The sequence below is a fragment of the Mchenga conophoros genome, linkage group LG9, assembly GCF_057382185.1.
Source record: "Mchenga conophoros isolate Kocher_MC1m ecotype Shallow Benthic linkage group LG9, M_conophoros_male_GT1.1, whole genome shotgun sequence".
Lineage (NCBI taxonomy): Eukaryota > Metazoa > Chordata > Actinopteri > Cichliformes > Cichlidae > Mchenga > Mchenga conophoros.
Genome location: NC_140534.1, coordinates 32,538,359 through 32,565,931, shown reverse-complemented (window position 1 = coordinate 32,565,931; position 27,573 = coordinate 32,538,359). Strand labels below are relative to the sequence as shown.

The window sequence follows — 27,573 nt, the reverse complement described above, 5'->3', positions numbered from 1 at the left end:
CTGACTCTGATCAGTGCTGCTCTGACGATCACACTCACATCCATGTAATCATTTAACTGGGATGATCTGGGTTTACTGCACAATGCTGAATGTGTCCTTACAGTACAGGGAATAACTCTGTCTGTGTTCCTGTAGAGAAACTCTGGGTTTGTGTGCTGACGAGCATCACTCACAGTAAGATACAAAGGCTCACTCTTAACTTTCCACACATGTGACAAATTCAAAAAGCTGCTGAAACTTTTATAAAATGATAAACTACGCAGTGTTGTAATCCTTTAGGATGGAACAGCTTTCAGATTTAATTACTCTTAAAAGGTAAAAGTTGTTTTTAAGAGTTTTGCATTTTGGAGAATGTTTAAATAAGTCATACACATGGGAATTACAAAGTCTGTGGCACACCATTAACCTCAAATTTCACTAAACCAGACTCTGAAACAATCTTCTGAATGTTGATGTGTGACTGTCAAGCTTTGGCTCTGTTTTAAAACTCCTCAAGCTGAGTGTTCAGAGGCAAGCCCTCTTGTTGTTCCTCAGTAACACTTTTTTCATCAAACAGAGCAGAAATGAACAGACATGAGCGTCTTTTTTCTCGGCTCTGTGTGCACAGCGATCGACTCCTCTCTGCTAAATCTGTGACAAGTGTTAGTGTGTTCTTTTTCAATTGGATTTTACTTTAATCATAACAACAGTCTCCTCAAATCACTTTATATGGTAAGGTAGACCCTACAACAGGATCCCCAATCCCATGACTTCGGTCCAAATCCGGACCCCAAGAGGGTTTTGTCTGAACAGCCAAACAATTTTTCATTTAGTATGTAGTTGGAGATTTTATTCCTGCCATCTGCTGTGGGCAACTCTTGAACAGGCATGATGCAGCCTGTAAAATAAATAAATAAAAATAAACATTTTAAATAGTGCGAAGCAGATTGGGATGTACATGAATGCAGGCGATGATAAGTGCAAAAATGGGACAGATGCAGAGAACACAGTATAGGTCATGTGTTTGTGGTTGGAACAGTCTTATGTTTATTGTTCATGAGTCCAACAGCAGAGGGGAAGAAACTGTTCTTATGGCGACAGGTTCTGGTCCGAATGGACCAGAGCCTCCTGCCTGAGGGGAGCAGGTCAAACCGACTGTGTCCAGGGTGAGAAGGGTCAGCTGTGATCCGAGCTGCACGCCCCAGTGTCCTGGAGGTGCAGAGATGGGAGTCTGCAGCCAATCACCTTCTCAGCAGAGCGTACAACACACTGCAGTCTCTGTTTATAAGTTTGTAAGTGGTGGCGACTCCAGCGTACCACACGGTGATGGAGGAGGTGAGGATGGACTCGATGATTGCAGTGTAGAATTGCATCATCGTCCGTATTGGCAGGTTGAATTTCTTCAGCTGCCTCAGGAAGTACATCCTCTGCTGGGCCTTCTTTATAATTAAGGTGATGGTGGGCACCCACTCACTCCAGGGTGAGGTCAGGAAGCGGAATGAGTCCACAGTGGCGATGAGGGTGTCAGTCAGGATGATGGGGGTAGTGGGGCTGTGTGCTTCCTTAAGTCCACAATAATCTCCACTGTCTTCTGGTTGTTCAGCACCAGGTTGTTGCAGCTGCACCAGGTTGTTGCAGCTGCACCAGGACACCAGACGTTCAATCTCCATCCTGTAGGCAGACTCATCCCTGTCCGAGATGAGTCGATAATGGTGGTGTCATCTTCAAAGTTAATTAGCTTGACCGACTGGTGGTTGGAGGTGCAGCAGTTGGTGTACAGCAGGGGTGGACAACTCCAGGCCTCGAGGGCCAGTGTCCTGAAGATTTTAGATGTGTCCTTGATCCAACACAGCTGATTCAAATGGCTAAATGACCTCCTCAACATTTTTTGTAGTTCTCCAGAGGCCTGGTAATAAACTAATTCTTTGATTCAGGTGTGTTGACCCAGGGTTATATGTAAAACCTGCAGGACATCTGCCCTCGAGGCCTGGAGTTGCCCACCCTGGAGTACGGGGACAAGAGCAGAGGACATTTGGTGGATGACTAAGGTGGAGGACTTGTAGCAGGCAGGAGGAATTGAAAATGCCAGAAAACACTGGGGCCAGCTCATTTGCACAGTGAGGCAGGAGACACACCGTCTGGGCCAGGAGCTTTCTGAGCATTCGGGCTCTTAAACTGCTTCCTCACATCTGCTTCATGAATATGAAGGGTTGTAGTGGGAGAAGGTGGTGTGAAATGCTCTCAGGTGTGGAGTGAGGAGGGAGCTCCTGTGGGTGAGGTCTTTGATGGTGGTGATGGCTTTGTGCTGGTGGGAGTGGGGAGGTGGGGATGTCAAGGCTGCTTGATGGCTCATCAAACCAGCTGTAAAAGTCATTGAGGGTGTTGGCCAACAGCAAGTCATCAGTGGAGTGGGGCTGTGTGCTTCCTGAAGTGAAAATCTGCAATTTAAAGATGAATGGGAAAAAAAAAATCACTCACAGCTGACTAATGAACATTTGCATGGATGCTTAAGAGTTGCATTGACCCCATTTCACCCAAAGTTTAAACTTCTAGCTGCAAATGTCCATGAAACTATCTCCCACTGAAATGAAAGCCAGCTCTGTCTTGCAGTATGATTTAAGTTACATTGTGTTAAGTTTGTCAAACATGTTTACTGCACAGTTGAAAGCACCTGTCAATTTTCCTGGATATTTAGTCTTTTTGTGGTGAATTGTTTGTACCTAAATGTTGTCCCGAAAAGTTGATTCTGTTCATCTGGACGTGGCGTTTTCAGTGTTCCGAGTGACTTCTTCAGAGAAGAAAACAGGATAAAAGACATGCTGTGGAAGAGAGCCAGAGATTAATAACAAGTATGATTCAATGCAGAGAGGTCTATAAACCAGTGTTGGTCAAAGTACATGAAAAAAGTAATCAGTAACTAATTACTGATTACTTCACCAAAAAAGCAATCACGTTACGTTACTGATTACTTCTTTTCTTTTCTTCAAATTGTTTTATTTGTTTTCTACAATACAACATCAAATAAACACAGTGGGGGGGGGGGGGACAAAACAAAACAAAAAACAGAAAATACAATGAGATTATACAGAATCGGGCCTCCCATTTTGTACATATTTCAACCATTTCAACCACTAATCTTCAAATGAGTCCGCCTGCCACTTTAGCCTAAAAATTGTTCTTTCCATAACAAAAATAGTATCACATCAATCCACTCATTTATAGTAGGAGTGTCCTCTTTAAGCCAATGGCCTTTTTAGCAGCTACCAACAGCACACTCAACAAATATTTATCCGGTTTGCATAGATTAAGACTCTCTAAGTTACCTAGGTACAATACTGCAAAATGAAATTGTATTTTCTTTTGAAAGATTGTTTCCAGGACCTTATGTATTTCCTTCAAAGATTGAGCCACACGAGGAAATTCCCAAAAAATGTGGAAATGATTTGCTGCTGCATGTCCACACTGCCTCCAGCATGTTATTTTATGAGAATAATTGGATTTTTGAGCCGGGGTATTAAAATGATGAATTACATTCTTCCAGCTGAATTCCCTCCACGAGGGGGAGCTTGTTACCGACCACTGCTGCCTACAGATCCCATCCCATTCCTCTCCTGTTAGGGATAGATTACTCTCTGTTTCCCATCTTGCTTTAACATATCTTGTATCATGACCTCTTAGATTGGTCAGTGAACAATATCATTTGGAAATAATCTTTCAATAGGGTGCATCTCTATATGCATTCTCAAATATATAAATAATTTCTTCATTCCCAGTTGATAACTGGGGATGTTTTAGTTTTTTTTATTCAGGAAGTCCCTCAGTTGCAAATATCTATAAAAATAATCTTGATTTTGCAACCCAAACTTTTTCTTGAGATCCTGGAAACTCATCACTTTTCCATCTTTCAACAAGATACTGTATGTGGTGAGGCCTTTATTAGCCCATGTTTTAAATGTCGAGTCGGTCTTACTAGGCAAAAAATCTGGTCTATATGCAAACCACCTAAGGAATCCGGCCCTTTGGATTAATTGATACTTTTTAAGTACTCTTTTCCATGTTTTTATTGAGCTTACTATCCAAGGGTTACCCGGGTCTTCCAGGTGTCGTAACTCTGAGGGATCTTGTATCAGTACCCCAACAAGGAAGTTACCTCCCAAGGAAAGTTCCACTTCCTTCCATCTTGAACAGTATCCAGGTTTACACCAGCCCACCAGATTTCTTATTTGGGTTGCCCTATAATAGTCATGTAGGCAAGGGAGGCCTAGTCCTCCTTTATCCTTTGAAAGCTGAAGTGTTTTAAACTTAACTCTTGGCTTTTTACTCGCCCATATAAATCTAGAGAGGATCCAATCCCATTCTGCAAAGTATCTATCAGGGTTTTCTATAGAAATTGTCAGGGTCCTGGGTCCCATGACCCAGCATGTTTAGTTCTTTGTGATTTTTGTATTATTGTACTTGTGTGAGTTATTCTATGGTTTCTAGTTTCGATCCCTTGCCCTTCATGTTTCTCTGTGTACCCTCTGTTCTGTGTAAGTCTGTGTCTGCATGTGTGAGTTTCCCTCTGTGTCTTTCGGTTCTTAGAGTCCTCTACCTTATGGTTTGTCTCTGTGTTTCTTAGTTGCTGTCTCCACCGTGTCTCTATATCATACTTCCTGTTTTACTTTGAAGGTCCGTGTCTTATGTGAATGCGTCCTGCTTTTCTTGTCTTGTCAGTCCTGATTTCTCCCAGCTGTGCCCTCCTGTGTCTCATTCCCCTTGTTACTTCCCAGTGTATTTAAACCCTGTGTTTCTCTGAGTCAGTGTCGCGTTGTCGCTCTTGCTGTGTGGAGCTCCCTGTGAGTTTTAGTTTGTTGTTTCCCAGTTTTAGTTTGTATGTTTTTTTTCCCCTGCCAGCCAATAAAGCTGTGACTTTGAGTTAACACCTTGAGTCTGAACGCCTGCATTTTGGGTCCTACTCCTGCCTGCCACACTGCACTCCTTTTTTTTTTTTTTTTCGTCCCGTTTGGATCTTCAGCCATCAGAATTGTTGTCTTAAGGTCCATTTGATTGACCTTTATTATAATTATGAATTTATTTTATTTTCAGTTGCTACAAACGGGACAGACATGACTGGGGGATAGGACAGGGAGAAAGAATGAAAGAAAGAGAGGGAGAGAAAGAAAACCAAAGGGGAGAAGAGACGGTGAGAAGGGGGGGGGAAGAAAGAAAAAAACAGAAATAGACTGGAATAAGTATAATATCTTTGGAAGCATTCTCAATTTTATGGTGTCTACTCTAGAAGAGATGCTTAGATAAGGGGTTAATGACCATCTGTTAATATCTACCATAATATATTTTTTAAATGGGGAGTAGTTGATTTCTTCCAAACTGGTAATATCCATTGATAAGTTAATGCCCAAATATTTCATTTTTTTTTTTTTGTCCCAGCCTAGTTTGTATTTGTTGAGCAATTTTTTTGCGGGGGGGGGGCTTTCAAAAGTTACTAAGAACTTTCTGTAGGTTTTGATAAGTGAACCAAAACATCATCTGCGAACAAGGCCAATTTCTGCTCACTTCTAACAATATTAATCCCTTTTATTTTATCATTCTGCCTAATCCTTTGAGCCAGCAGCTCTATAGAAATGGCAAATGAGAGTGGACTCAGGGGGCATCCCTGTCTTGCGGACCTTTCAAGCTTAAAAGCAACTGAAAGTTCACCGTTGGTCTTTATTTTTGCAGTTAGACTATTATACAAAGCCCTCAATATTGTAATGATGGATCTGATTACTTATTTTCAAAAGTAATTAATTACTTAGTTACTTTTTAAAAACACAATTTACAACCTGAACGGGTGATAAAGCGATAGATTTTTCAGCCCAATTCTACTATTTCTGCATAATCTATCATACAAAAATGTAATCAAATGGAAAAGTCTCTTTTTAAAACTTGTTTTATTAGTTTTAATCTTTTAACTTTTGCATCAAACAAAAATTAAATTATATGCAACATTCTCTGACTGGAAGAAATTTGTTTAACATTTAAACCTATTTTCTGCACATTCCAGCATATAAAATAAAAAAAAATTTGTGTTTACGCCCAGTCTTTCAAATAGATGCAAGTAAAACACAGCAGAAAATAAATTAAATCAAAGACTAGCGGTCCTGTTGCTCCCTTTTCACCTGTAAAGCAGCGGTCAATGGAATAATCTGCAAATTTCTCTGTGATTTTTCCCATTGCATGGTAGCGCACTTGGTGCTTGCTTGGAAGTTTAGGGTTTTTTTCGCTGTAAAAATAAGTTTTCTTCCCACGAACAATGAACGCTAATGTTTTTGTCACTTTTCATGGAATCAAACTCAAAGTAAGGTCAGCACTACCACTCTTTAAACGCTGGATGCTCATACTCTCTCTTGCACTCGATATATTATCCATTGTTGATCTGCACACAGCTTGTAAGTGTCACAGAAATGGCTTATGTATACAGAAGTTTAATAGATTGTTCCAGCAGTTAAAATGTTCTTGCTTGTACATTTCTGTGGTCAATATTGTAAAGGTGTGTTTATCTTGTCACAAAGAACAAGTTTTGTTACACCACTATTATTGCGAGGTTTGGGCGTGATAATATAGGCTGTGAGCCCACGTTTAATAATCACACTAAGGAGTTCAGCGAGCTATTGGCAAAGCCCTGTTTAGTCTACCAGCTGTACAAGGTATTTGTCATTTGCTATAACTGTATTGTAATATTGTGAAAATTTGTAATGTACAGTGTTCTAATTATTTTATGTTTTAATTTAGAATCCGCAAGACTGTAAAGGTATTCTTCTAGGACCTCCGAAGTGGCAGGCGGCCACGAGGTAAGTTTTTGTTGTTAAAGCACAAGTGTTATTTCTGATAGATTGAAGCACTTAAAGCCTTTGAGTTTTATGTTTATAGTTTTCACGGCGTTCAATAAATGCAGCGAAGCGCCCGTCTTGAAGAAGCTGTGCCTGTGTTGTCATTTTGGAGTTACAGTGAAAACTCGCCCTAGCCAGTGCCGGTGAGAAGCTAATTACGAAGACGGCAGCTGCAGAGAGTGACGGTGAAGTGGAGCGACACAAGAGGGCGCAATTGCATAAGCTCACCATTCTCAAGCAGCCAAGCACAGCAGCAGCAACGTTATACAACTGGAGTAAGGTGTAAATTGTTAAAGGACAGTGTTAAAGGTAGAATAAGAGTGGTTTAAGTCAAGTTTAAAGAGCCACAATAAGTTTCTATAACACATTTGTCAAAGTTTATTTCATTTCTACTGTACTTCAAGGTGTGCTTTGTAGTTTGGTGAATAGTTCTGTGTGCTTGCTTAAGGTCAAAGTTTGAGTGAAGTTTACAAGGTCCTTTAAGAAAAGGTGCACTTAAAGTATACAGTAGCAGTAACCCCAAAGTAACTTAAGTCACAAATATAAGAAGTATTTGAACTCTGAACACAGTGCGCTCAATGACATTTAACTAGACTCCGAGATCGTTGACAAAGATCTCGAAGAGCACCATGCTGTACCACTTACTGAAGTGGAAGAAAATGATGATGAACAAATTACAGAACTACAGACTGTTTGTAAAAGTGAAAGAGTAAGAACACTAACAGAAAAGGGTAAAGAGCTTCAAGAGAAGAAACTCAAAGGCCTCCAACACAGATATGCCGTTTTTGAAAAAATGGAGATATGAAGCAAGATTGAGCAAAGTAATATTAAGAAATGAAGTTTCCGAGAGTGGATTGAATGAGCTCATCAACAATGTAAATGTTGCTTGCAAAGATGTACAAATCATTTATGAACAAATATGGCAAATACAAACTCCTGATGCAGATGAAAGATGCAAAGTGGATACATGTACATCACTTTCCTCGTTCATTGTCAGAAGAGCTAAAAAACACTTACAAGGAGACCTTGCAGATGGTGATGAAGAGCCATGGCCAGATGTTGGGTCGTGCTTAGGATCTGAAAGTACTAAATCAAGATCAAGATCACGAAGGTCTAAAAGTGGTTCAAGCCCGTCATACTCACAAATCAATAGAAGCAGAGGCTGAGGCAGCTGTGTGTCAAGAAATATTAGCAGTAATGGAGGATCAAGAAAGGGAAGCAGCTGAACTAAAAAAGTTGGAACTTGAAAACTTAGAAAGGCAACAAGCAATGGAGGAGCAGCGCAGAAAGATTGAACGCTTGGAAGAGGTTAAAAAACTGAATGCTGCAAGAGCTAAAGTAAAGGTTTATGCAGAAGCTGAAAGTATTTCTGAAAGTCGTAGTTTAGTGCGCAGTATCAAAACTGAGAGCGAAACCTCAGCAATCCCTGCTCCACCACAAGTTCCCTCTCAAGCGCCAAATACAACCCAAGCCCATAATGCCACAAGCCCTGCATTTGTTCCACGTACTCCCACAGTCATAAACCAAGCCCAACAAAATCCTGGTGTGCAACCTAAGGGCACCACAGGCCAAGCAGTTAACGCATCAAGTCTGCCATTTATCCCTAAAGCAACACAAGCTGCCGCTTCAGCAACTCATCCACAGCCAAACTTGGATCTAGTCAGCATACTAGCAGACGCAATAAGTGCTAATCGTCTTCCAACTCTGGAACCTGCACTGTTCACTGGTGACCCTTTAAAGTTCAAGGACTGGCAGTTGTCATTTGAGACCTTGATTGAAAGAAAAAACATTCCAAAGAACGAAAAGCTCTATTATCTCAGGAAGTATCTTGGTGGACCCGCAAAGAGAGTGGTTGAAGGATTTCTCCTAGTGGGCACAGATGAAGCGTATGATGCAGCTTGGGAAGTGCGGGAAAGGTGCTTTGGAGATCTGTTCACTATAGGAAAATGCTTCAGAGACAAACTTCACAGTTTACTTTACTGCAAAAGAAATGGTCACACACTGGATAAATGCTTCAAATTCACGGAAAAATCAGTCCAGGATCGTATCAAGTTTGTACAAGCAGAAAGGTTGTGTTTTGGATGTTTAAAGGGGGGACATCATTGTAAGAAGTGTGATAAAAGGAACACGTGTGAAAAATGCCAGAAGACGCATCCCACGTGTGTGCATGATGACAAGTTTGTAGAGCGTAGAAGGATAATGCCTGAAACGAATGATAACTCTCAAGACAAGGGCGAAGGAGATGAACCAGCAACCGCAATCACTAATAGAGTAACTCAAGTAACTTCGAGCACACTGACATCCACCATTCTACCGGTCTGGGTTTCGTCAAAAAAAAAAAAAAAAAAAAAAAAAAAAAAAAAAAATCACCTAGACAGAGAAGTTCTAGTGTATGCCCTCCTCGATTCTCAGAGCGATACATCCTTTATCTTGGATGAAGTGGCCCAGGATCTCGACACAGATAAGAGTAAGGCTCATCTAAGACTATCGACCATGTCCGCCAAGTCAACAGTCATACCATGCGAGAAACTGGTAAATCTTCAAGTTAGAGGCTACAAGCAGGAAAAGAGAATTACATTGCCACTGGTCTATACAAGAGAGTTCATCCCTGTGAACAGATCACACATCCCGACGTCTGAAACTGCTTTGAATTGGCCTCACCTTGAAAAGGCTGGCAGATAGGTTACCTCCAATGCTTGAATGCAAAGTTGGTCTGCTTCTCGGCTATAACTGTCAGCAAGCCCTTCTTCCATGGGAAATTATTGCAGGTGAGGAGAGTCAGCCTTACACACAGCTAACTGATCTCGGCTGGAGCATAGTTGGTTATACATTTCAAGTTCAAAATCACAATGATGATATTGGCATAAGCTACAGAATCATTGTTCGAGAAGTTACTCCTGCAGTACAACAAGCAGTTGAACTCAAGCAAGAAGTGCATTTTGTATGCAGAAGTGAAGGAAGTTGGTCCAGTTGATGTAATAAAGGCTTTGGGATCTGATTTCTCTGAGCATGCAACAGATGACAATCCAGTCTCTCAGGAAGACATTTTGTTCATGTCAAAGGTGACCAAAGGCATAAGGCAAAAGGAAAACGGTCACTATGAAGTCCCATTGCCATTCAAAACCGACAACCCAAATCTTCCAATCAACAAACAATGTGCTGAGCATAGACTGTCTTCGTTGGAACGTCGGCTCAGAAGAGATAAGAAATACTATGAAGATTACGTCAAGTTCATGGACAACATCATAGCCCGTGGAGACGCAGAGAAGGTCCCAGAGCAAGAACTGGATAATGAGGCAGCATGGTATATACACCGCACCATGGGGTCTACCACTCCCACAAACCTGAGAAAATACATGTGGTTTTTGATTGTTCGGCCCATTTCCAGGGGACATCTCTTAACGATCACCTTCTGACTGGACCAGATCTTACCAATGCACTGATTGGAGTGTTATGTCGATTCAGAAAGGGCCCCATCGCCATCATGTGGGATGTGGAGAGGATGGTCCACCAATTCCACGTCACCAAGGAGCATCAAGACTATTTGAGATTTCTTTGGTGGGACAAAGGCGATTTAAACTCTGAGCCTTCAGTGTACAGGATGAGAGTGCATATTGTTTCTCAAGGTAGAAACAGATTCAGCTTAAAAACCTTTCAATGGATCAGAAATCCCAGTTTGCAATTAATACAATACAAAATATTACATAGAGTGCGCTATACTGGTCATAGGATGTTCAAGATGGGCTATACGCCTTCCAACAACTGCTCACACTGTCTAGCAAATACACCGGACAATTACATCCACGCTCTTTGTTTCTGTCCACCAGTTCAGAAGTTTTGGCGTGAGATATGTGAAGACTCATCAAAGTGTCTGACAGCACCTCCGTTCTCGTATTGTGGTGTCGACTGTTTTGGTTCATTCATGGTAAAGGAAGGAAGAAAGGAAGTCAAAAGGTATGGACTATTGTTCACGTGTTTATGTTCACGAGTTGTGCACATTGAAACGCTAGATGACTTATCGACAGATGCCTTCATGAACGCTCTTCAAGTTCTGATAGCCGTAAGAGGTCCTGTCCAGCAATTAAGATGTGACTGTGGCAGCACAAAGTGAGAATAAAGTAAATACTCTTCACAGTTTAAAAGACAACGCCACTCTGGGAATTTCACCCAGAGAATACTGGAAGTAACACTAATCACCAAGAAGGCAGTTAGGTTTGTTATACTCAGTACAGAGACGAGGTTCAATGATAAAACAAGTTGACAATTTATTAATAATCATTTAAAACACCATATAAAAGCACAATCATAAATATCCATGTACAAATATGCTTAAAAAGGTATTCAGAGCTGAGGCTTACCAGTGGAGGGGCAGGGATGCCACGCACAAACTCAAAAAAAGAAACACACCAAGATACAAGTGCAACACAAAATCACACGCTCACACTAATGAACTAAACGAGGCAGGTGTGTACACTCAAAGGATCCCACCACCAAGGCACCCTAGTCTACTCCATGTCGGCACTCCGCATCTGAATAAAGGAACAAAGAAAATTTTAATATATTACAACAAAACTAATGTAGCACCGGGGGATAACCCAACTGCAGGACCACACTGGTGATCTTCAGCTAGAAAAAGGGCCTCCCACCAGTGGCGTAACAAAAATCCAAACTACAAATCAAAACAACAGAAAAACAACGTACAATCTGGATAAAACGTTAAAATCTGGAGCAAACGGAATCGCCGTGTTGCTCCAACTTGCCGCCTGCCCAACTATAAGTTAATCATCCGGTCAATTAATATGTACGCCAGCTGATTCCCATAACCGGCATGCATATGGCCGCTGTCCATGCTGACGTCCACTTTAAAAAGCTGGCAGCAGCAGGAAGAGAAACCTCGCAACGGGAACAGACGGTAAAAGCAAAGCAAAGCAAAGCAGCAGCACTTCAGTTAGCGTAGCGTTGCGTAAAACTAAGGCCCACACTTCCTGCAAAGCATAATAAGTAATTACTATAAAAGAACAATAAAAGGCAGAGATCGTAACAAAATTGAATTATGTACCAAGTAAACCGCGTCATGAAACATGAGCAGAGTGGCTCATAGGAGGCTTCTACAGCTATGACCTAAAAACAATATCTGTTTACCACCAAGTAAGGTAATGTACACACTACAATGAGTAAACACCTACCAGTCGCGATGGAGGCTTCAGAATGATCTCTGCAACACCAAAGGGAAGTCAGGTGACCAAAAAGGAGATCACAGGTAAGCGATCCAGGAATGCTCAAATGGCCACTATTTATACTAGCGCCCCCTAATGCGCCAGGCTGAAAGTGGGTTGAACCAAGGAATAACATTCATCCTGCCACATGACCAAGGGACAAACTTTATGGGCGCCAAAAGAGAATTTTTGGAGCTAATGAAGGATATGGATCAAGAACCACAAAGAGCTATTGGTTGTGAATTTGTGGTGAACGTTCCGGCAGCTAGCCACATGGGGGGCATCTGGGAACATCAAATTCAAACAGTACGAAGTGTACTGACAGCGATGCTGGACAAGTTCTGAAACAGACTCGATACAGCTAGTCTAAGAACACTGCTTTACGAGACAATGGCCATCATTAACAGCAGACCTTGTTGAGTATCTCAACAATCCCTTGGGACCAGAGCCATTAACTCCCAATCACATATTAACGATGAAATCTTCAGTTATTGTTCCACCTCCAGGAGAGTTTTGCAGAGAGGATTTGTACTTGAACAAAAGATAGAAGAGAGTACAATTTCTAGCAAATGAGTTTTGGCAAAGGTGGAGGCGAGAGTATCTGTTAAATTTCCAGCGGCGAAGGAAATGGCAGAACGTCTCACGAAACCTGCGAGTAAATGACATTGTGATACTGCAGGATGATAATGCTCCAAGATGTAAATGGAAACTTGCTCTAATAGTAGAGGCTATAGAGAGCCCAGATGGCAAGGTTCGAAAGGTGAAGCTCAAGACCAGCGAAACTACCTTTGACAGGGGAAAAGCACTGACAAGGCTGATATATCTGGAAAGACCTATTCACAAGGTAGTGACTTTACTGGAGACTGACATGGAAAGTGAACCAGACTTTAATGTTGACACATTAGAAAGTCACATTGCAAACAATGAGTGATTTTGGTGGGAGTGTAAGTGTCACAGAAATGGCTTATGCATAAAGAAGTTTAATAGATGGTTCCAGCAGTTAAAATGTTCTTGCTTGTACATTTCTGTGGTCAATATTGTAAAGGTGTGTTTATCTTGTCACAAAGAACAAGTTTTGTTACACCGCTATTATTGCGAGGTTTGATAATATAGGCTGTGAGCCCACGTTTAATAATCACACTAAGGAGTTCAGCGAGCTATTGGCAAAGCCCTGTTTAGTCTACCAGCTGTACAAGGTATTTGTCATTTGCTATAACTGTATTGTAATATTGTGAAAATTTGTAATGTACGGTGTTCTAATTATTTTATGTTTTAATTTAGAATCCGCAAGACTGTAAAGGTATTCTTCTAGGACCTCCGAAGTGGCAGGCGGCCACGAGGTAAGTTTTTGTTGTTAAAGCACAAGTGTTATTTCTGATAGACTGAAGCACTTAAAGCCTTTGAGTTTTATGTTTATAGTTTTCACGGTGTTCAATAAATGCAGCGAAGCGCCCGTCTTGAAGAAGCTGTGCCTGTGTTGTCATTTTGGGAGTTACACAGCTGTTGCCACGAACGTCGCACTCGCTTACATCACTGTCATGAGACATTCTTGAAAAAAAAAATAAGACGGTTTTAGTAACGCAGTAACGCAGCGTTCCTACGGGAAAGTAACAGTAATCTAATTACCTTTTTTGCAATAGTAATCCCTTACTTTACTGGTTACTTGAAAAAAGTAATCGGATTACAGTAACGCATGCATTACTATCCATCTCTGCTATTAACAAGTAGTGAGAGAGAAAGGTGACTGAGGAAGAAATACTCAATGCATCATGGGAAATTCCCAGCAGCCTCCACCTATTGCAGCATACCTAAGGGAAGATTCAGGGTAACCTGTCTAGCCATAACTACAGTGGTTTGAATTTGAATTTGAATTTATTTATTTAGGACAGTGCATGTTAATGAATACAAATGTAAAAAAAAAAAATTACATGAATGTAAACATACCAGATTATAGCCAAGGGCTAATTTCCATCTGGGGCTCAGAATTGATGTAATCCTCCCCCCACCTTCAACCCAAGTATGTGTGGTAGTCACTGCTACCACACAAACATGTCCTGAACCACGCTCACATACTTCTCTGTCACTTCTGACTTCATCATGCAGTACCACAGTGCCTCTTTTTGCACCCTTTCATGTTTTCACTAGATCTACAAAGACAGTGAAGCTCTGACTTTCTCAGGAAATTAAAGCTGAATTCTGTGAAGCCTGATCTCAAGCTTTTTAAGTTTGACGCAGCATCCAGAAGAACTTTTGTTCAGATCCCCCGTTTCTCCCACTGTGTTCAAATGAACCCTGTCAGGGTAATGTCCCATTGGTCTGCCACTTTTCTCACAGGAGGACACTTTGTGGGTCTTTTGATGCCTCAATAGACTTTTGTAATGGATGAAAGCCTTTCCACAGTCACCACATACAAATGATTTAACTCGAGAGTGGGTGCGCTGATGTAATTTTAAGCCAGTCATACGAGTAAAAGCCTTTCCACAGGGACCACATACAAATGATTTAACTCCAGAGTGGGTGCGCTGATGTGAGTTTAAGTTGCTCTTCTGAGTAAAAGACTTTCCACACTGATCACAGACAAATGATTTAACTCCAACATGGATCATATAATGTTTCTTTAAGTCACCTTTCAGAGTATAGCGCTTTTCACACTGATCACAGCTGAATGGTTTCACACCGGTGTGGATCAGCTGATGTGTTTTTAAGTGAGCTTTCTGAGTAAAAGACTTCCCACACTGATCACAGCTGAATGGTTTCACACCGGTGTGGATCAGCTGATGTGATTTGAAGTGAAAAATCTGAGTAAAGGTCTTTCCACACTGATCACAGCTGAATGGTTTCACACCGGTGTGGATCAGCTGATGTCTTTTTAAGTTGTTACTGTGAGTAAAAGACATCCCACACAGATCACAGTTGAAAGCTTTAAATTTCGTGTGGACGAGCTGATGTGATTTTAAGTTGCATCTCAGAGTAAAGGTCTTTCCACACTGATCACAGCTGAATGGTTTCACACTGGTGTGGATCAGCTGATGTGATTTTAAGCTACCAATCAGAGTAAAGGTCTTTCCACACTGGTCACAGCTCAAGCTTCTCTCCTCCCTGTTGGCGCGCTTGCGTCTTCTGGGCTGCTTCATAGCAGGAAAAGTCTTTTCCACAGGGATCGCCGCTGGCTCATCTTTACTTGCTGGTGCTGGATGTTTTTGGTTGATGTCATCCATGTGCTGAGGTTTGGGCCTGCTTTCACTTCTTTCTCCTGTAATGACAAAGAACCCAAACAGTGACATCAGGTGTATATCTTCAGCTCATCCACAAGTGCCCCCTCTTACCTCACAAAGATAAACAGTTTCACCATCTGCCAAACGTCTCAGGTGCCTGGGGACGCTATGCTGTGGTAAATATTTGAAGTGAGTTCATTTTGGGGATAAAAGTAGTAAAAGTTCAACATTGTGAATAAAATATTGGCTCGTATGACTTCAAAGTTTTTTAGTTTTTACTTTGTTCAAATTTGAAGAACATCACACTTACAATGTGCAGTTCAGGTTGTATGTGTGAGAGCTGTACAACCAAATCCACACTGGCTCAGATTTGCCTCTGATTAACCACGAGGGTGTCACAGTTATCAAAGTCTGCAGACACTGTCAGCTGCAATCAACACCTTTTATTCTAATGCACAGGTGAGTTATAATGCATCTCCACTAGAAGATGGTCCCCTGTTATCTACTTTTTCACAGGCAAGCGTGGGCGAGAGTCTACAGCTTTCTACCCCCCAAGGACACGTAGTCTAATGCCTTTATTTTTCAGGGCCATGTCCACTTAATACTACACTCAGTTTTGGGAAGGTTACTTTTAAAATGTATTCCATTACAGAATACAGAATACATGCCCCAAAATGTATTCTGTAACGTGTTCCGTTACGTTACTCAATGACAGTAACGTATTCTGAATACTTTGGATTACTTAATATATTATCATGCTTTTTACAACAACGTTAATGTACTATTGCTGTGTGATTTATTACTGTTACTGAAGGTCCGCGACGCTGAACCGTAGTAAAGGGACCTCTGACTAATACGGCGGGGTCCCTGTCGGCTCGTAGCCGAAAAATAGCTTTACTTTGTTGTGTGGGTCAACTTTGCTTGCGAGAGACAGAGAGAGGCGTTGAAAGACTGCTCCAACGGAACTTATTGTTTTCGGAGGAAAACACGAACACAGCGTACAGTCGAGTCTTAATAGCTTACTTACAACTGGGCTCGTCAGGCACTCTTCTTGGCTGAAGTGGTTATTATTATATTTACATGCTTCCAGCTCCCGTTTTTCCTCGATGACAGCTTGTACCTTTCCACTCCCCTTTTTCTCCCTCCTCGCGCTCACAGACCCATAACGTGTATGGCAGTCCATTCTCCCTGCAGCACGGACTACACTGCCCATGATGCTACATTCTTTAGAGCTATGCTTGTAGCATTCTGCCTGTTAGCTTAGCACAACAACAACGAAAAGGCCTCTCTCACCCAGGAAACACACAGTCGCAGAGAGAGAGCGTCGCCCTGTAACCATGGCAACCGTAACGCTGCCTCCTGGAACAACACAACGTAGCTGTCAAACAAAACCCAAACAGTCCTGACCCGCGACAATATGAAACAGGAAAGTACCGCAGTGTAATCCATTTATTTCAACAAAGTAACTGTATTCTGAATACCACCTTTTTAAACGGTAACTGTAACGGAATACAGTTACTCATATTTTGTATTTTAAATACGTAACGGCGGTACATGTGTTCCGTTACTCCCCAACACTGGCTAAGAGAGAGAGACCCTGTAGAAAATGATAAAGTTAAGCAACCAGTGTAGTTATAACTGACTTACTCTGGATCTCCTCTCAGACTCAGGAGGGGGCGAGCGGGCCGGCTTTGTAGTTGGAGTCGGACCAGCAGAGACAATGAGCTCACGGACCTCCACTCCCCAAGTCAGTCACCACGAGGACAAGTTCTTTGTTTAGAGATGATTTAATCCAAGCTCACCAACAACATCATTCAGCTGTCCTCGTCAGAACTGATAAAATAAAAGCAGTTACATTTAGAAACGTCAGTTTACTAAACATAAAAATATTGCTCTTTTAGCCTCGCTCACATGTTCTGTAAAGATTAAATGACTTAAATCATCACGTGGTTTACAAAAACACATTGTTAATCTCAGCAAATAAGTGCGCATCCAGAAATAACTGTTTCATCTCGTTTGACATGGAAACTTAAAATTACAAAGACACACTGAACGCACCTTCCTACCAGCTGTAACCTAACAGGAGAACGTACGTTCGTCTTCGCAGCTGCAATACATACTGTAACGTCGGGTTGTGTTGCGTGGTTGAGAGGAGGCGGCAAAACACCTAGCAGGCTAGTCGGAAGAACACACACCCACGCTGGTATCGGTAATCCACGGTGGTTCTTTAATACGCCTTCTTCAACAACCATATAAAAGCCCGGTTGAACGGCTGCGGCTCAACAACATAACGCCCAGCGTTCATACAACCCAAGCGTTGCAAATAAAACAACAAAAAAAAATGTCTGGAGAAGAAAACATAAATCCGTCCTTCGTTAAGCACAAGCGTGAAGGCACGTGACCTCATAATCCCGGAGCGAGAGAGCAGTGGCACAAACTGATGACACCATCAACCCTCGACTTGGGCGTCTTAAAGGGACACCACACCATAGTGGCTGTTACAATACTTCACAACAAGCCGTTCATCAATTAGATTTAACACGACGCTTCTCCACAATACTTTGATGCGGGTTCTTCAAAAAGTGCCCATTTTTAAAACGGCGGCAAGACACAGCAAAGAGCACAGTACGCACACTCCTCCTTCTTCGTCTTCTTTTTTTTTTTTTTTTACAAACCTTTATTTAAACATCATTATACAAAGTAGAATTAAACAGCACTATATTAAAGGTATTGCACAAGCTCGTGGGAAAAAAAACATAAAAAGAGGGATGTCTTCCTAAACATTTGGATTTGTGAATATGAAATTTAACCATTAAGATTAACAAGTTAATCACACATCTGTTGTGGTTTTGGTGTTTGTGTAGACCATGTTTGTAAATAAGAGTCCATGCTAAAAAAGCTTGGCGATGAAATGCAGAGATTTATATAGGGATTTTATCAATATTAAAATTATAAGTAAGGACACCTTCCTTAGAAAACATGTACATAGGTATAGTATCCAAATGGATGTAGGATTTGTAATTATATTTTTAACCAATTTATTTTGAATGTGTTATTTAGAGTGTTAAAATCGAACACATTAAGTCCTCCATTGACACAGGAGTTCATAAGAACTGTTTTAAAAAAAAGAAAAAAAAGTAGTGTGTCCTATTTTTTCAAATAAAGTTGAAAAGTAATTCTTCCATTCTTTTTATACTCCTCAGTGGCTCTTTCCAGGTACATCTCAGTTTCATATGCAAACTGTGGAATGGGAAACTGTTTCGGCCAGGGCTCACAACGTTCTGTGGTCTTCTGCCTTTTGAGAATAATGGTGTCCTGAGAAGAAGTAGTTGCAGCAGAGTCTGCATTGGATACAACTGACTCAGCATATGAGGAGTCATAGTCAGACAGTTGGCCAGAGGGGCTGCCAAAACTGTCATCAACCGGAGTCAAGTTTATCATGACCGGGGTGATGCCAACAACCTTCACAGTGTCTTTGTCTTTTATCTGGTCAGCTCTGTGAAGAGTGAAGTAGTCCTGGAATTCTGGGTCAAAATACTGAAGACTGAAGTCATTTGAAATCCCAAAAGTATCCTTCACAACACTCTGCAGCTCCTCCAATGTTGGTGGGATCCCTGATGGAAGAACCAACTTCTCGATTTGGTCATCAATAATTACACGAAGCTTTGCCTCCATCTTGTTCAACCTAGAATAAAATGTAAATGGGCAGAGTTAAATTTCCCCTCAATTAAATAAAATTAGTTATTACTTTTCATTTATACAATAGTTGAGATATAAAACTATAAAACAAAAAGCACACTTCAACACACCAAATGTTGCAAATAACAAATACTTGGGAGATGTACATGTTATCAAGTTTTTGTTGTTGTCGTTTTGTTTTTTTTTTACCTATTATTCACAGCAGATGTAACGTTTCAGGGTTACCAAGCGTTTTCTTCCCACATTGTAAGAAGCCAAGGGCCACATGTCACCAAGTTTCTGCTGCTCCAAAAGACTGATCTTGCCAGTGTCCTCCAGTTGAAAAGATCTCAGATGCTCTACATACCATGCAGCAAGTAACTTCACAATGAAATATACACAATTGTCCAAAACGACTATCTGTATTATCTCAGCAAAGTCTGGTAGTCCACATGTTGAACCATTAGACAGGATCATCCCAGCAGTGTATCTTGTTCCACTGTAGGTGACAGTGGTGGCAAGCTGCACACAAGTCAGAGATGGTGATCTTGCTCTTAAATCTGCCTGTATGTCTGGATGCAGCACATCTACAGGCATTCTGGATATTTTTGTGACAACCAGGGCAGGTTTCACCTCTTTTGATTGCATGTGGTATGCCATCATCATTTGATGCCTTGTAGAAAGGGTCAGCAACACATTTTTGAAATTGTTAGTGTGTCTCACAACTTGCTTGAAAAATCTGTGTCTCGCCTCAAAGCGCATTGTCCATACTCCAACCAATGGCCCATATTTTTCTATTACAGCAGGGTAGTGCTCCAAAAAATGGTGTTTTGGTGTGAGCCTTTGATCAGGAAAAACTTCCAAATATCTGACACGATGTTCAGATATTTTAAATTCAAGGTAGGCAATACTTTGTGTTGTGTGAACAGGGGCAACCACTAACTCAACAATGTCCTTCAAAGTCAGAAGAAGTTGCCAAACAGGATCATCTTCAGGTACACGTAAACCAACAAGGAGAGGCAACAAACGTATTAGGGCCCAGTTTTCATGAGCATTTCCTCCTACAGTTTTGCGACCAGCAAAATTTGAAGGGATTGCTTGTGGACTGTTCAATTTGTCTGAGCCCTTATATGGAAAACATGTGATTATATTATTCAGTTCAGTCAAACTGAAGTAGTGCTTCTTCAAAAAAACTTGAAAACACAATGCTAACTCTCTTGGCACTATTCCCTCAAAAAGGTCATGAAGGACATCTGGTGGGTATCCAGACACAAAGTGAAAATTATTAAGTTGATCAGTTAATGGACATGACCGCTTTAAGCCAAAATGAGGCACTAAATTTGGATTTTCTTTGACAGCTTGTACGTGTAAATCATAGTCATCGTTTTTTCGAAGTGGGAAGACCCCAGACCGTACTTCATATGTCTGGTACTCTGAAGAATGTCCAAGGCAAAATCTACAAACATATGGCCCGTTAAAACTTTCAACAAGTCCACTAATTGCATGAGCACCAAGGTTATCAGCTACAACACAGTGTAGGGCGCCTTTAATATTTCTCCCTAAACATGAAATAAAAAACCCCTCCTGTTCAAAAGTGACAAGATCTTTCAAAAGTGGATCCAATACTACTTTGTATTCAAACTGTTTCACATCAACAGATTTGCAAAGTAAAGCTAGTTGTATTGATGTTAAGGCAGACTGTAATCTCAATGGCAAATTGGCCAAAACCCAATAAACTGCAGTTATTTTATGTTTTTTTCGAGAGGTTCCTAATGGGTTACACACCTCAAATTCATCAACATAAATTATTATAGAGAGTCTTGTTTCTTCTACAGCATAAAAGTCATTGTCCTTAAAACACGTACCATCAAAAATGGACTCAAAATGCCCAGTGCTACTTGAGCACCTCGAAAAGGCTTCCACTGCAATATCTTTGTTCTTCAGTACTTCTTGCAAAGTCTTTAGAACTGGTACATATTGAAAGCTCTTTTTTTGTTCAGCATCAAGAATATATTCAATAGGATCCACAAACTGGAAATGCTCCTTAAAATACTTATTTCTCTTGAAAGCTGAACCAAGTGGCCCGCCTGCTCCAAGAGCTCTGCTAATGGGATGAGAGCTGCACAACTGTTCAGCCAAGTCCTTTATGATAGTGTGGTCAACTGTGCATTTGTTAGATTTCAGTGCTGAATCAATTATATTTTTAACCGCCTCCACAGATGCTGAAGAAGAAATATAGAAGAGATCTTCAACCAAAGCATTAATGCACCTCACTGAAACATTGTAAGTGCTTTCTAACTTGAGTAGAAGTAAGCCAAGTCCTTGAAGAACAGTACGAGATGCACTTTCTGGATCAACATCACTAGAGCATTCATCACTGTTGAGTTCAGGGACATCAGAATGGTCAGTGTTCTGACTAGGATGACTTTCCAAGACTTCTTTCTTAAAATCAGTTAAGGAACAACATGTATGTCTCCTGCCTTTGTGCTTTAGAAATGTATTGTATATATTTGTGCGAAAGTCACATCCATTAAAAACGCAAAATACAGTTTCGTGTCTCTTCAAGTGATTTCCTATATGCTGAAAATAGTCCTTCTGAGTAGAGCAAAAAGCAGTGCAAGCCAAACACTTAAATGCAGTGATCACTCCAGGCCTTGGACTCTCTTCAGCGGTATGGTATCTGGACAAATGTGTGCGAAGGGCTCCTTGTGTTTTAAATGTGCAAGGACAGCTGCCATACAGACATGGCTGGTGCTGTCCACGACCAAATGTTGCGTGTTGTAATCTGTAATGACGTAGAAGATTCCCCTTTGTAGTAGAAAAAGATTTGCATATCTTACACTGCCATCCCATTTGCCAGGTCCTAAAGTGATGGAAAAATATATATCTAAGAATCTAAATAGTTTTTCATGACAAATGTAAGAGCATGGGTAGCTATACACATTTGATGTTGAGATTATAGAGAAGAAGAAAAAAATCCTACAAATAATAAGCAATTATTTTCTACTTATTGTTTTTACAAAAACAAATAAGTTAGATTAAGTGGGGTCAACTTGGTAATTTCATGCCGCTTCAATTTCAAAACCATTAGTTTAATTTAATATAACATGTTATCACAACTTACTTTATAATGCACAGTCTACATGCTGATCAGGTGAATTTAAGTTGAGGGATCTTCCATTACCTGAAAGGAAAGCAACATTATCATTAATCTCAGCCAAACCGATTTACTCACGAACAAATAAAACACTGAAAAAAACCAAACAATAACATTTTTAGGTTGTCTAAGTGACTTATACATTACGTTTAAACTGAGTAGCAAAACCCCGCGGTGATCTGAAAATGATGTGCGGGGAGTTGTGCCGTTCTCAGCGGCTTCAGTGACACTCGAGCTCCCGGCTTGCTATCGAGCTGGTGGGTAGCAGATGCTCCGAAAACGTCGAAGCACTTTTGCAAACATGCGATATCTTGATAAACAGAGCAGATATTTGATGTTTACACAGCTACTTTCGCGCCTGAAAATATGTTAAAAGTTTATTTTGTGACCCAGAAAGATTACTAAGAGTAATTTTAAAACTTAGTAGCGGCCGACATTATTGGAAACTGGAGTTCGAAAAACTGACTGTGGCTGACAAAATCACTCACAACTGACCGCAAAACCTTTTCATGAACTTTTAAACGTGGATGAAAGACGTTAAAACTCATCGGAATATACCGTTGATATTTTTTAATACGGTAAAACATGTGGTTAGTTAAAGCTGTTCAGTAACACAGTCGTGAAGGCTTGGAAAGTGACCTTGTGCTAGCAGTCCACTAACTGCCATTTGTGTAAAAATACGATACTATCATTACAGTGATGATTATTAATAAAATTTCGACGTATCATACTCTTTAAAACCTTTACTCAAAACCAATATACGTTATTGTTTAAACCGTGTCTTATATTTGAACAAATTAAGAAGTCTTACCTCTGACAAAATGGAGACGTCCACTCATGAAGCGCGTGTGTCCTGCACGTGGCACAAAGGATTATGGGCGGAAGTGTACAATGATTAAAATGAAAATGCTTTCATCAGTTAAATCTATTAGATTTCTTAAATTTTTTTAGTACTCAAACATTTTTTTAAAATCTACTCAACAAACCATTGCTGAATTTACCCCAAACAAAACTGTGTAAATTTAAATAACTGAACATCTCAAAATTGTTGAATTTTGCTTAGATTTGATTAAAACTACTCATACACATTTTTACTGAGTAATAATTACCATTAATCTCCTATTAGATTCTAATTAACCCCAATCACAGTTTTTACAGTGCACAGATCATAAAGACAGATAATACCAAGACAGGAAAAGGGAACAAAAACACTAAACAAACAAACAAAAAAACAAACAAACAAAAAGCACAGCAACAACAGCAAAAAAAAAAGAAAGGGGGGGTGCACCTCTCTATTGTTTTTACAGGACTGTTCTAGGGCAAACAAAAACACTGAAGATTCCAGTTCCAGACCGGATAAATTGTTGACGTATGTTAACAGAGGGTCCCATGTTGTGTGGAATTTGCCGATGGATCCGTTCAGAGTACATCTGATTTTTTCCAGTTTGACATTTTGCATAACATCCGTTATCCAGCGGTGGTGTGATGGAGCAGTAGTAGACTTCCATTTAAATAAAATCAGGCGTCTCGCTAATAATGACAAAAACGCAATGACCCTCTGTAAATGGGCAGGGGGAACAGAAGTCACAATACCAGAGAAACAACCAAAAATTGTCACCAAGGGGGAGGCGAGATGTTATAGGCATAGGCTTTAGAGATGACTTCAAAAAATGATGACCAGAAAGGAGCAATTTTCGAACAGGACCAATACATATGAAGGGAAGTAGCTGGAGTCTGTTTGCATCTATCACACGATGGGTCTATGTCTATGTTCGGAAATATTTTTGCTAGTTTAACTTTTGAAAAATGTAACCTGTGTAACACTTTGAATTGTATTAGGGAGTGTCTTGAACATATAGAAGACGAATGGACCCTGGTAAGAGCCATATCTCACTCTTCGTCAGACAGCTGGGCACTGTCGTGGAAAATTTAACAATAACCTGCAACACACCCAGCAAGCTTGATTTGAAGTGGGTTTAATAAACACATTGCGATGTGGAGAGAGCATCCCAGTGAAACACCAGGACCATCTCCGGATTGTGGCCACCGTCCTTACATCTTATATACAGACACACAGACAAAGAACATTCCACAACCTCACATGTTGGCCCCTCTCACAGGGGGGCCAACATGTTCATACCCTTCACATTCCAACTTATAATTTTTATGTCAGCATTATCTGTGACAGGGTCCAATTTACTCTTTGTCAGAACCATGTAATTCAAAAATATAGATGTTTGCCCAATTTAAGCGATAAAAAGCACAGTAGGTGCACACGGTGAATACAAAGCAAATGCCACACCAAAACAACACATAACACATAAACGGGCCTTAAAAAGGCTACCCCCCCCCCCCCAAAAAAAAAAAAACCTTCAACAGGGTACAAACTGTAACATCCTTTCATAATTTGAAAAAGAAAAAAAGGGCAATAACATCAGTAAAGAAGAAAAGAAAAAAAAAGTTGAACATTTAAGAAGATGTTCACCATCAAATATAAAATGTTCATTGCCACTATGACCAATGATAACAGCACACATTAAGAGTAAAGAAATATTCAAAGTTTGACAGAGTAGCCATGTCTAATGATGCCACCTTCTGTGAAGTGATCTTCAATGTAATCAACCCAATCGTTACCATTACCTCGGTCACCAGTCTCTGCAGGGTGCGAGGCCGGGCGTCCGTTATCAATAGTGATATTATTATTAATGTAGGTCAGCGCCTCTACAGGGTCGGTAAACCTCAAGCGTTTCCCGTTGTGTGTGAACTGCAGAGTGGCTGGGTAGAAGAGACCGAACCTGACCTTCGCAGCGTGGAGCTTCCTTTTGGACTCGGAGAAGGCCGCGCGTCGTTTGTTGACTTCTGGGCTGTAGTCAGGAAATATGTGGAATCTCGATCCGTTGAATAGGAGTGGGCCCTTCTGTCTGACAAGGCGTAGGATAAGCTCTCTGGTTTGGAAGTGGTGGAGTCTGACAATGAACGGACGTGATCTGTTGTCGCCATCTACTGGTTTAGAAGCCAAACTCCTGTGGGCTCTATCCACCGATGGCGGTCTCTCAAAGTTGTTCTCATCAAGCACATCAAAGAGTAGTTTGGTGATGAATTCCGTTGGTCGTGGGCCCTCCGCATTCTCTGGTATCCTCACAATGCGTATATTCTGCCATCTGGTGTAGTTTTCCAAGTATGCCACTGTTGAAGTGAATTGTTAAATGTTGTAATTTTTATGCTTACCATCTTTACATTGTTTTAACTCTGTGATGAAAGGAATTCATTAGTCCCCCTCCCCAGCTTCTCGAGGTTCGGGGGGGGGGGGGGGGGGGGGGGGGGACCTGAATATTCATGTGTGCTGTCCATCTAAGTCCCTGGTTAGAGACTTTGTTTCACTGTTGGATTCCTTCAACCTTACTCAGTGTGTGTCTGGCTCCACACATGAGAAGGGTCACACTTTGGACCTTGTCATGTCTCACGGCTTGGGTATCCACATCTCTGAAATTTGTGAGAGTGCGTGTATCTCCGATCATTTTCCTGTTCTATTTTCTGCCACTGCACATTGTTCTGATGCTGCAGTTAAACCTCCTTCACGCCGTCACCGGATCATCAATACCCATGTACCATCTCAGTTTTCTGCTGCTTTTAGCAACTCTGAGCTCTCCACGGTGGACTGGATTGATTCCTTGTGTGCAGAAGATTTAACTGCTCTTTTCAACTCAACATGTACTTCTATTTTGGACCTCATCGCTCCCCTAAAAACACTCCGTCCCAAAGCTCACGCTGAACCCTGGATTACAGACTCTGTTCGTGCTCTCAGGCGCACCTGTAGGTGTGCTGAGAGAAAATGGAAAAAGGACAAGCTGCACATTTCTTTTAATATCCTCAGAGACTCTCTTTCAACCTATCAGAAAGCCGTTAAAGAGGCCAAGTCCTCCTACATATCAAACCTGGTTAGCAGTAGTGTCCATAAACCTCAGACTCTGTTTCGTGTTTTAAATTCCATTGTAAATCCTTACACACAGTAGTGTCCATAAACCTCAGACTCCTCACACCTTCTGCCACCCTCTGTAATGACTTTCTAAAGTTCTTTGTAAACAAGATTTCCTCCCTGCAGTCTGTCATTCCATCTTCACCTTCCAATCCCTGTGTTTTGTCTTTGTGCCATTCTGCCTTTAATCAGTTCGAACCAATCTCTCTCTCTCAGCTGCATGAAATAGTCTGCAAGGTTAAGACTACCAACTGTTCCACCGATGCTATCCCCTCTCGGCTTCTGAAGCAGGTTCTGGACTCAGTCGGACCTTTCCTTCTGGTCCTGATCAATGCCTGCCTCAGTTCTGGTTGTTTTCCAACACCCTTCAAGCACGCTGTTGTTCAACCTCTCCTTAAAAAGCCTAATCTAGATCCATCCCTACTCTCTAACTATAGGCCCATTTCCAACCTCCCTTTTCTGTCTAAAGTACTGGAACGAGCCGCCCTCACGCAGCTCCAGCTATTTCTTGACAATAACAATCTCTATGAGAAGTTCCAGTCTGGTTTTAGAGCTCGGCATAGCACAGAAACCGCCCTTCTGAGAGTTTTTAATGATTTGCTTTTAACTGTTGACTCTGGTTGTGCTGCTGTCTTAGTAACCCTGGACCTGACAGCAGCCTTCGACACTGTTGATCACAACATACTGCTATCCCGCCTTCAACATTGTGTCGGTTTAAAGGGCACTGTCTTAAAGTTTTTCCAGTCCTATTTGAATAATAGGAGTTTTTCTGTTCACCTTGGTGAACTGTCATCTCCCAGAGCTCCTTTAACCTGTGGCGTACCTCAGGGGTCCATACTAGGCCCCCTGTTGTTTATTCTGTACTTGCTCCCTCTGGGCGATGTGCTCCGTAAACATAATGTGTCCTTCCACATCTTTGCCGATGATATTCAGATCTACCTCCCTCTGAGGTTGAACTGCAATGTTTCTTTGCAGCCGCTCCTCTCCTGCTTGTCTGACATTAAGACTTGGATGACTCTTAACTTCTTACACCTTAATGAAAGCAAAACTGAAGTCATTGTGTTTGGGCTTCCTAAAGATCCCAACTTCTCTCTTGACTTTTTGGGACCCCTAACCTCCGATTGCACTTCTTCCATTAAGAGTCTTGGTGTTATTTTTGACAATGCTTTTAAACTTGATAAACAAATCAGCTCTGTAGTTAAGGGATCTTTTTATCATTTGCGGATTTTAGCCAAAGTCAAGTCTTACCTTTGCAGGAACGATCTAGAAAGAGTGGTCCATGCTTTTATTACTTCACGGCTAGACTACTGCAATTCCCTCTATGCTGGCCTAGATCGTTCCTGTCTACATCGCCTTCAACTGGTGCAGAACGCTGCCGCTCGCCTGTTGACCGGTTCAAAAAAAAGAGACCACATCACTCCGGTTCTCTGCTCTCTCCACTGGCTCCCAGTTGCCTTTAGGATTGATTTTAAAATCTTATTGC

At 41.2% G+C, this 27,573-nt stretch overlaps 1 protein-coding gene and 1 pseudogene across 6 annotated transcripts; one reads left to right on the top strand and one right to left on the bottom strand.

Moving 5' to 3' along the window:
* Positions 1–1,434: 1,434 nt before the first annotated feature.
* On the top strand, positions 1,435–10,264 carry LOC146567663 (uncharacterized; annotated as a pseudogene).
* An 824-nt stretch (positions 10,265–11,088) lies between these two features.
* Positions 11,089–24,933, bottom strand: LOC146567662 (uncharacterized). 6 transcript variants are annotated; one of them, XM_085287663.1, is made up of 4 exons: positions 17,338–17,719; positions 16,927–17,112; positions 15,391–15,450; positions 11,089–15,317 (listed from the first exon to the last, which is right to left on the bottom strand). In XM_085287663.1, the coding sequence occupies exon 4, from the start codon at positions 15,280–15,282 to the stop codon at positions 14,248–14,250; it is 1,035 nt and encodes a 344-aa protein (XP_085143789.1). In that variant the 5' UTR covers positions 15,283–15,317; positions 15,391–15,450; positions 16,927–17,112; positions 17,338–17,719; the 3' UTR covers positions 11,089–14,247. The 6 variants fall into 6 exon arrangements, with proteins under 6 accessions (XP_085143789.1, XP_085143788.1, XP_085143783.1 ...); XM_085287662.1 differs by lacking the exons at positions 15,391–15,450; positions 17,338–17,719 and adding an exon at positions 24,915–24,933; XM_085287657.1 differs by lacking the exon at positions 15,391–15,450.
* Positions 24,934–27,573: the final 2,640 nt, after the last annotated feature.

What these genes read in the sequence shown, in the direction of transcription:
- LOC146567662 (XM_085287662.1), bottom strand. Translation starts at nt 15,282, where the DNA reads ATGGATGACATCAACCAAAAACATCCAGCACCAGCAAGTAAAGATGAG.